The sequence below is a fragment of the Acanthaster planci genome, linkage group LG01 (assembly GCF_054643075.1).
Source record: "Acanthaster planci isolate LZ-2023a linkage group LG01, COTS_SCS, whole genome shotgun sequence".
Taxonomy (NCBI): Eukaryota; Metazoa; Echinodermata; class Asteroidea; order Valvatida; family Acanthasteridae; genus Acanthaster; species Acanthaster planci.
Genome location: NC_141777.1, coordinates 33,610,610 through 33,621,134, shown reverse-complemented (window position 1 = coordinate 33,621,134; position 10,525 = coordinate 33,610,610). Strand labels below are relative to the sequence as shown.

Sequence of the window (10,525 nt, the reverse complement as noted above, 5' to 3'; positions counted from 1 at the left end):
ACACGGTTCAAAAGTAAACCCCAGTCTTGGCCCGGCCCACATGTTTACTGACTGATGACCAATGATGGGTGTGTCTCCCATTGATACGAACTTTGGTTGATGAATTACTGTGAACAATGCACTGAGCCGTTATCTTCTGATGTTGTAACCGTAGTTCCTACTAATTTGGATGGATTTTATGCACAAAGTTTGTTGGAGCCATGTTTAATTATTAAAAAAATAAAAAGAAACAAAAACAGCCATTGTTCCAGTGGCATAGCTAGGATTTTACTGGGGGCACAAGGGGCACTGGCATGTTATGGGGGGCACCAGCTTTCAGGGGTGTGGTTTGTTTGGGGCAAGCATTTATTCACCTTGTTCAATATCCATTCATCTTTTTTTTAAGTGGGAGGGGGAATCGGAAATTTGTGGGGTGGGGGCGTGCCCCCTGCTCGCCCGTGGCTACACCACTGCATTGTTCAAAAGTCAACTTGTTTCTCGTCCATGCAAACTCTCAGCGTTAGTTCACAAAACCCACACACGCAATAATGTTAATATATCGAGGATACGCGGAGCATGTTCTACAAAGATTGCGCTGTAAATTCACGCTGTCTCGATTTTGGATACCGATCGATGTTTATTTAAAATCACAGTTTTTGAAGTCGGCAAATGCTCACTATGAATGTCCTATTGGACTCGTACATGGACTCCCGCAGAAAAAAATTAAAATAAAATCAAGTGTCTTGCCCCTCATCCGGATAATTCTTAGACAATACTTGTTTGTAATCTTGTCATATTATTGCATTTTGGGTGTTCGGACTGAAGATCTCTTGTCTGTTGTCGATTTGAGAACTATACGATAAATAAGATTTTCTATCGGTGTTTTGCTGATGTTTTAAGTTGCTAAAGCAGGTGGAAGAAAAATGTATTTCGAACAACAAAGAACAATTTCGAAATAGGCACGAACGTGAACTTACAAAAATCGTTAAAATTAATGTGCATTGGATTCTGCCAGCCGGACTTCAACATGGGGATTTAAATGAGATTGCTTAATTGCTTTTCGTCCATGAAAGAATCCTCACCTTCAAGAAAACAGAGAGTATCGTTTTTGAAGTTTTGGTGCTGTCTGCTCCTTTATGGCAACATGTCTCTACGGGCCAACCTGGCCCATGACACCCTCCTCAACGGCTCCGCTGGACACGCTACTGAAAGCGTTGGAGACAGACTCTGTGCAGGGAAATATATACGTCCTTCCATCTCACGAGGATCATCCGTCATCGCATCCTCTATTACAAAAGGTTGGCGGCTGAGAATTGATTTTCTTTTTAATATTGAAACTTCCCACTGATTTATTGATGACGTCGTTGCTGGTTTAATGTCACTTTGAAAGGATTACGATTTGGATGCTGGTATTTAACACGGATGTACATGTAGATTCCTTCTAAAAAGACAAATTGCTGCATGGATGCATTTATCAACTGTAACAAAAACGTGAATAGGCTTATACGGTTACGTAAGAAAGTCTGACTCGCATCAGTTTTCTTGAAGGCTTTTTATTCCAATTATATAATTTTTGTTTAAAAAAGGGGAGAAGCAACCAAATCAATAAGGAAGCAATCTACAAAACTGAGTTTAGCATTTAACACAATCTTGCGTCACTTTGAAAACAGGTTTAAATGCTAAACATTTGGTGTCTAGTTCCTATACATCATACAATGTCAAATAACGAGACACTTTATATCAAAACTCTAAACACGTTCAGCATTGATGACTAAACACAGGTTTTTTTGCAGTAGTACAATACCTGCAACAGCATCCCAGGCGTCGCCAGGAATTACTTGGGAATATTATGTAAATCATTCTAAGGGGGCGGGGCAAGCACTCAGTCGGAGCAGACTAACAAACTTCCACTACAGAGAGTCAAGATCCAAGGCATTTTCATGGAAACTGCGAGAGTTTTTGTCATCCAGTGCCCTGATTGCATTGCTCTCTTTTCCTTTGTCCCATATTTTCCCCAATCGTCTGTTTTAAGGGGGGAGGGGGAAAACTCACCCAACCTTTGGTTTTAGTCGATAATTAGTTGAACAGAAAAAGTAAATTGGTCACAACTTTAATATCTGCACAGCACATGGTGAGTTTAATATTGGGGAATCATTTTAATTTAATATTGGAAAATTCAGATGCTGATTTAAGCATGCGTAAATCAGTGGAACCCAACGCGTGAAAAAATATTATAGTTCAGCCAATCGATGCACAACTTATCTTAGGAATGAAGGATAACGATTAAGATTGCTTAGCAGTCTATATTTCAGGAGCGACGATTTCCCTTTATTTTTACCTTAAAAAAGCAAGAAAATTTACACATAAATCACAAAAGTCAAGGTACGCCGTCTTTAAAAAAGAAAAACTGTTGAATATTCCATTCGACATTTAATCAAAGTTTAAACATGGCCGGAAGAAAGGGTCAATAATCTAAAAGCTTTTATTCAATCGATCTAACTTCTCACTTTGTGTAGGTTTTAAATTGTGAGATATTATGTCGCCTCCATCTTCTTGTCTACCAACAGCCGATCTTCAGGGCAGAAGTGATACTGTGAATTCAAGACATGAAAGAAAAGGGTCCTTTAAGTAATTTTCCAATTAAGCCAACTTCGCTTTATTGTGTGCCATTTTGAATAGAAGGGTGGGCCTTTCCGTTCGATTTCAATGGTTGGAAACTGTTCGTAGCCTCACGCTATATTTCATGTAATGTGACCGCATCTTTATTGATTACTTTACCAGACGTCGTACTTCAAAGTACTTGCAAAGTTATAAAACACACAAAAAATATGCATTGCCTCTGCATATTACAGTTCTGTTTTGTTTGTGTCTAATTAATGACATGATAACTGATCATGAAGTTCAAACTCGTAGATCCACATGATACTCTGTGGCATCAAACGCCGTTAGACAGCAAGGAAATGGTATGAGGTACGCTGGGAGCCACGGTCCCCATGGGAGGCAATTATGCACCCATAGGAGGCATAAATGCACCCATAGAAGGCAATGGAACTCAAGTTGACATGCACATCTTTTTTTCCAAACTTCTTTGGAAGGAAGAGTTGAAACTTAATAGGTTAATATTACATCTTTTGTGGTCTTCGTAATAGTAGAAAAAGAGAATTTTCTTGGAATTCTATTTGAAAATCTGATCCTGTCTTATAGAGGTGGAAAGTTTTGAGAGAAGCAGGGTTTTACTTGATTTTCGATAACTGGCGTCGCTTGCGAAAAAAGTGTCAAAATTTTAAAGTGATATAGGAGACCCAAACCCCAAGCGTCTTAAGCTGCATTAATATTCTACGTGCATAGACGATCACACGATAAAAGTCAGAGTACTTACTCGGATGTTTGGCTGTTGGTCAGGTCACAGAGGTTAGCAAGGACATGCATTTGTCCCCAGGCGTAGGGAAGCTGCAATGGAAAATAATTAAATTCTTTACTGAAGCCTTCACAAAAGAAAACTACAATGCGTTTATAATCTATATGGCTCTACCACATTTCTTCAATATCTGTGAAATGGAAAAGCCATGCCGGCTTTTGTTTTATCTTGACTCCCAATCTCTTATTTGCTGGGCCAATTATAGAGAGAGATCAGTTCATACAAATGCATTATAGGCCCTAAGGCTAAACTATGGAAATATCTGGATGCTCTATCTTGAAAATGGATCGTGCAAATGATTGGAATCTGCAAAGAAGAACAGGCTTCGCTGAACGAGGACAGGAATCCATCATCGTCATGTTTTGAAGGGTAAATACAGAAATGCCTAGTGCCTTAAAAATGAAGCAAAAAAATCCTGAAATACCCAATCAACATCAGAAAAGATATCAAAACGGGAGTGACAAACCTCCGTCATTTTGAAGCACACGTCGCTGAATGTCTGCACCGCAGCCGTGAAGCAATCCCAATTCTCAACAGCGCGCCCTCTTGTGTTCATGACCGTTGCAGTCATCATCGTATCTCCCTTTGTCATTTTTATGACGAGGTTGTACATCAGATCGTGCACAAAGCTTTGTTTCTAGATTAAAAAAAATAATCTAGGGCTATCGTATCAAGCATGCAAAGTAATACACCGTAAATTCTTTGGCAGAAGATTCGTTTCTTAACATAAGATTGCATAGGAGCCAACATGTATTTTTTATTATCATCATTGGGATCAGAGCTTTTATATTTAATTCTTAAATAAAAAATTAAATTCATCGATTTTTTTTCGCCATACAACGCCTTACGTCTGCCAGGGCAGCAACCTCCTTCATCAGCATTCTTTTCTGCACTGGATTGGTCGTTGCCTCAAAGCGTCGAACCAAAATGTCCAGGGGTACGTCGCGGCTGTCGATGGCATTCAACTGCGTTTGACAGAGGAAACGCCTGAAATCAGTCTGACTATATATAGGGGCTAAATATCCGTTTAAAACTTTGAATTGTGTTGCAGTACAATTTAACACCTTTGGGAAATCTCTGAATAAATGGAAACTCATATTTATTTGAATATATTTTCCATATTAAAAAGCCTACTGGGTAGCTAAAGCCTCCTGCATTCACTTGCAGCAGGTTCGTTATATAATACTGAACAAAAGTTCGACTTCATTAATACTTTTTATAGAGCTACATCGACTGCAAGCGGGGGTTTAACTATGGGGGAGTGCACTGCTGCAGGGATGGCATGTTCCCCTATGCCCCAGCCCTGGTGCCTCCTTTTGAAATCCTTAGATGAACAAAAGTATATCCAAGCCACAGTTCGTTTACTTTCGGTGCCCCGGCCTTTCATATACGTGTTTGTCCCAGGCCTATATGGTTACTGGCTTATAAATGTCTGCTAACAACACGGGTAAAATTTCAAAATAAACCACAAAGGCTTTTAGGCGACTTCATCTTACCGGTGATGGTGGGAAAGGCTTCCCTGGAACCGATTGCTGCCCTCCGTTGCCCTGGAAGTTGATCAGGGTGTTCTGGTCGAACTTTAGGTCTCCGTACTGATGAACCACGCTGGTATTGGTTTCCTTCTTCACAATCATAAACTGCTGTTCCAGAGTCTCCTTGGTGAGATCCTCCTATTGATCGACCAGACACAACATTAGTTGTTCTAAGCCCAGGAAGAGGTCCGGGGTTTCATACAAACCATAAAGATTGCCGACCAAAAACAACTATCTTGACAGAACAAAAGCTGGAATTTATTATGATGTACAAATCCTGGGACACTGTTCTTGATGATTCTACAAAATTTACTCAAGATCTTTAAACTGTTGGACACTTATTATTAATTAGAACTATAACTTCCTTATTCTAATATGCAACAAACATTGCTCAACAGACTATTTACAAGGATCCACAAATTTGACCAGTTTTACCCAAAGACTGCATCAGCCCCTTATATATTGGCTGGTTTTCCGTTTCCTGTGCACCGTTATAATATTGTTTGCTTCAGCTGTTTGACATTGTTTGTAGACAAGTTGTTGACCTTTATTTGCATTGTACAAAGTCAAAAGGTGTGCGTGATTGAATTACAAACTTTAGTATTCGTTCGATATGCCTAATTTTCAGAGATATCCCCTCTGTGAAGCATTTTGAGCTGATTGTAATGAAAACTCTGAAAATAATTTATAATTTCCACGCTAGTTATACTTGTCCGCCCACCTAGACAAGGATTCGGCATCGTTGATAAGGAAGCGCTTCAAAACTATACCTTGTCTGAGTCCTCCATCCACTTAACACTGTACACGTCGCCAAGGTAGGTCCCCAACTTCTCGTCGAAGTAGCATGCATAGGAGGAGGTGTCCGGTCCCGCTGCTGTGGTGGCATAAATGTCGATGTTCTTAGGGAGTTTCAGAAACATGGAGCCCGACTCGCAGGCTTCTAGGTAGAACACCAACTGCAAGGACAAAAAAACATCAATTGAACCCAGGGAACTTTGCGTTAATTGTTTTATTACTTCTTTTTATGACTTTGGTGACACATCTAAAACCGGCAAATGATAAACAATCAAACAAACAAAACAAACATCAGACTGACAATATCCCTGCCCCCAATGAAGAATTACAAAATTAGGGATAACAATCTTTACATTATCAGATTACATGAGTATATTATATTATTAATGTATTATACATGTACATGTACGTCTACAATGATCCAGTTCGATACATCAAAAAGGCAAGGTCTTTCGGGAACAAAGCGCAGTACACTGTAAGAACTACAATGTACAGTGCGATATTAGCTCTCCCGAGTGGAGCATTAGCAGGCCTAATTCTCCTTTTCAAAGTTTACAATGGATCGGTCAAGCTACCGATCCAATACATAATTCGAAAAAGAGCAGTACTAAGAGCCAGTTCGATATCCAGTTAATACATGTACACCACAACATCACCTTTGTCAAGTAATTTTTATGGTCGTTTGTCAGTATAACGCTGCAAATTTTGTAGTGCTAAGTCACAGCTGCATGGAGCCATACCTTCTGATATTTATTCTCCTTATGCATCTTCTTGAGTGTTCTGATTAGGTCTTTTGCGTAAAGCTGCAAGAAACAAAAATCGAATAAAAAGAAATCGAAGGGCCCTTAGTGATCTTAACATGTGCATTGAAAATACAGTTATAGGGTCCTGTGTGGTGTGGAATACTTGACGGCCTAATTTCCTAGACAAAAAATCGAAGGTTCTCCGTTGTCTTCTGTAGAGTTTAAGTAGAGACGGAGCGCAACTATACGCACATTATTTTACCTGAATGAAAGATGCATCGTTTATAAAGGGACCCCAAGGAATTCGATTTACAAACATAAAGAAAACCATTCCTTGGATCATGGACGTTTAAATGCAATTCACTGTTTTGCTTATACATACCAGCCAGTCTGATTTATTTTACTTGAATTTCAGAAACTTACCACTTCATCCCTGAAAGCAATGAGGTTTGTCGCTCCATGGTCGGCGAAATAAACGAAGACATGATCGTTCGGGCCACTGTAAGGAATTACACACGAATAAAAGATATCACACACTCAGAAACACTTTATGCAACTTTCTAGACTCTGATATGTTAGAAAACTGCCTGACGTCTTTTTCGGCTACTCACTGAAAAATGTACCTTTTTAAACATCTAAACATTTCTATGTATTTCAGATGAGCACGTTGGTGCTATTTTTTGCCATTAGAGGAAGACATCCGTTTTATTCGGAATGGGGGGTCTGCAAAATTTGTGAACCCAAACTTTGCTCACTAAAAATATTTAGGATAAACTTTGCCTATTAGCCAGGTATAAAGAACTAAAACACAAACAAACATGATGGCAAAATACTCTAAATTCAGGCAATCTCTGTGCCGAAACATTTGTAACACCCTAATTTTGCCTCGGATGACAATAAGAATTGGTGGAGTTCTGTATATTTTGTACAGAAATCCCATGATAATTATTCATTTACAAAATACGTTTTTATTCTCCTTAAATGCAAGACGTAAGCCTTTTTGTTCTGACAAACCTGGCGATGACTTTGCCGCTACCAATCCCCTTCATTGCCGTCTTGTTGCCACTGAGAATATGCAAGAAGTTCTTTGGGTTCACCTCCTACAATGATAAAAAATAAGTCTGGATGAGAGTTTTAGATCAACAACTGTGAACAATTTTTCCTGTTTGTTATCATTCATTACATAACTGCAGATCGATCATTGATAAATATTCATGCTGCGGTACTTTGGTCGATAATACATGTATTAATAACGTGACAGTTTCACTCACCATCTTTGTGTAATCCTTCAGAACACCGTGATACACATCAGGTCCGTTTGGACGGTTGATAATGATACCTTGTGTGGGATTCCTAAGTTGAAATAATGAACAATAAAGATCGACTCCGGAAACTGAATTGACAAGAAGTTCCGTCCTCCCCAAAGAGGTATTCAAAATACAGCTGTCGGCAAATAGACCCTATTCCCACGAAAGATAGAATGTATCGGTCACAAAACTTTAGACTTCAGGCGACTTATCCCCCGAATAGGTAAATGGCTAAACTCGGCAAGTGGGACTTAAGCGGAGGTTGATAGACTTCAGGACAACCTTTTGGGGTGATCATACTTGCAGGAAATTGTCTCCCTCAGTTACCGACACAAATTGAACAGAAATTGGAAGATCGTAAAATAAGTTTGGATTTAATTAATGGTCCCTTTTTTATTTTTAGCCAGACTCTCACGCATCTGTGATACAAGAAGACCTCTCGGGTATACCAGTCATAAAGTCAAACTAGATTGCCAGCTTTTTTTTACCGTGACAGGTCAGTTGTTTGGTATATCAGCGTAATTTTGAAGGGGCATGTCTCCATTCCCTCTTCAGACCACGACCACCATCAGGTTTTTTTAGACCGAACTTACTGCTCATTGTACGCGATGTCATCATACATCATGACCACAATGTTCTCGTCTGGTATGCCATTCTTGTGCAGGATCTGGTAAGCGTGGCAAATGTCAGCCTACAAAAAACCAATGAAGGAAGTGAAATCACAACAAAATAATTATGCATACAATTCTGAAACTCAGTGACAACCGCGCAAATGCTTGCGTGCCTCATGACCCACCTATGTGGTGGGTACCAAAAAACCACGCCCTCTTTTGTTCCGCTGGGAGTGGATATTGCGGCTCTAAGAGTTAACAACGTGTTGGTCAATCACAACGCGCGAAATCTGCCGACCCTTTTCAAACGTGCATTGCATTTGGTCGACATACTTTGGGCATTGTGATTGGCCAACGCGTTGCAAACTTTTGGAGGCGCACTGTTGTGAAACACCCGTAATAATTTAAGCTGGAATTTTCAGAATGTGAGGGGTGCACAGCCACAAACTGAGTCGTTTTGCCCGATGGCTAATGCTCCTTTCAAAAATGGAATACATTGAAGCTTTGACATGATATGTGGTAAGCGTCATGACCATGCGCTGAATGTAACAAGTGACCTGAACAATTTCATTTACAAATCGGGAAAGTCAAACTTAGAAGGGGCATGAAAAAATTTTACCATGAAACGTATTAAATTTAAGGAACTATCTGTACTCTCAAATACGTGAATATTGTTTAACATACCTTCTTGGTAAGCCTCGTTGAAAAGTGCACCTTCAAATTTATTATTGTCCACGCTTTTCCTGATAGGTTAATCATTGACGGGAGGTACTCTTCATGTGGGGATTTCTTGTTTAATATACGAAACTTAAAATATATGCTCACTGAAAAAAAAGTGAGAAAACCTCGTTCAGCGGCCTTCGGTCGTGTTTTGAACTTCAACGAATACCTTGAGAAAAGCAGATTTTCTTGAAGGACATAAAATGTTTGCTTAAGAGATGGCAAAATGAAAATTGAACATGGGAGTAAATGAAGATACATACAATATTGTATCAATGCATGAAACCATGAATGGACAGTGTGAAAAGCAGTTTGTGTCGTTATAGATCGTGTCCTTTTGTACAAAAATACATAACCAACGATGGACATTGGCTTTGATGTTTTACCTGATGGCGATAGTTGTCCCACGTGTTGGAACCCGCCACCAGTAATCCCCAGTGTTTGCCAGGCGAGGGCTCCGCCTGCGGAAGAGGGAAGAAGTTCTCGGATGGGAAGGTGGCCACCAAGGGCGCCAAGAGAAGAGCCAGGAACAACTTCATCTTGTCAGCGTCAAACGTGATCGAGTCCAGTAAAACTTGGGATGGGGTGATCCGGCTTCTGACTGCCCCTCAAGATATACTCCTCACTGTGTCATGTGATGAGCGCCGTACTTTGTCCTATCCCGTGACACGAGTGCCTTTATTTTCGGCACAGAAACTAGACCTTGGCCCTAACGAGTGGCTTGACAACATTTTGAAGAGCAAGTGCAAACAGAACGCCCATCGAACACGCAGTTTATGTTTGTTGCTTGAAACGAATTACAAAGATTTTCCCTGTAATTCAGCGTACATCTAACTGCTGTTGTGATACCTATCTTTGATGAAAAGATACTTTTGTTTCCTCCCCAAACATCTTTGGGTCCAACCATGGAATATGATTTTCATTCAATATTATAAGATATCATGTTGTTAATTCTTTGAAGTGGGGGTTTGTCAACACCATGGCCAGAATCACGTGGTGCGTTTGTTCAACTGAAATAATGCAACACATAACCTAATCCAGATCCCGTGACTTCTCCCAACTATCCCTGATGCTACTTTTAGATGGGATGTCAATCATGGATGGGGTCATCCGGGCAGTCACTGAAACAGGATGGGCCCTACCTCCCCTCCCATATGTTTGAGCACAAAAGTGAAGGTCGCGATTGAAGCCTAAACTAGTCCTCCAGGTAAAATACTGAAAAAACTAACATCATTTTTGCTGTCATGTTTCTGGGGGAAGTTCAGGGACGAAGGTCGGTGAAGGGTATTGGCATGCAATCTTTTGACATTGACTATTTTCTATATACTCTCTGTTTATTAAATAACAGAAGTATTTATGTTTATTCCCTCTTTTCAAAACAAACTTGAAAATCATTTAAAACTAAAATATACAAAACTGT

The 10,525-nt window shown here is 39.9% G+C and overlaps 1 protein-coding gene across 1 annotated transcript; it reads right to left on the bottom strand.

Moving 5' to 3' along the window:
• Positions 1-1,516: 1,516 nt before the first annotated feature.
• LOC110987149 (legumain-like) lies at positions 1,517-9,731 on the bottom strand. The gene is made up of 12 exons (XM_087133912.1): positions 9,492-9,731; positions 8,368-8,465; positions 7,739-7,820; positions 7,482-7,567; positions 6,891-6,966; positions 6,465-6,527; positions 5,700-5,885; positions 4,894-5,067; positions 4,246-4,362; positions 3,864-4,034; positions 3,359-3,429; positions 1,517-2,570 (listed from the first exon to the last, which is right to left on the bottom strand). Exons 1-12 carry the CDS (start codon positions 9,642-9,644, stop codon positions 2,537-2,539), a joined length of 1,311 nt encoding a protein of 436 aa, XP_086990038.1. The 5' UTR covers positions 9,645-9,731; the 3' UTR covers positions 1,517-2,536.
• Positions 9,732-10,525: the final 794 nt, after the last annotated feature.

What these genes read in the sequence shown, in the direction of transcription:
- LOC110987149 (XM_087133912.1), bottom strand. Translation starts at nt 9,644, where the DNA reads ATGAAGTTGTTCCTGGCTCTTCTCTTGGCGCCCTTGGTGGCCACCTTC. An exon ending in AGGAGAATAAATATCAGAAG is followed by an intron (nt 5,886 to 6,464) that starts GTATGGCTCCAT and finishes TTGTCCTTGCAG; the next exon opens with TTGGTGTTCTACCTAGAAGC. An exon ending in AGCCTTTCCCACCATCACCG is followed by an intron (nt 4,363 to 4,893) that starts GTAAGATGAAGT and finishes TGTCAAACGCAG; the next exon opens with TTGAATGCCATCGACAGCCG.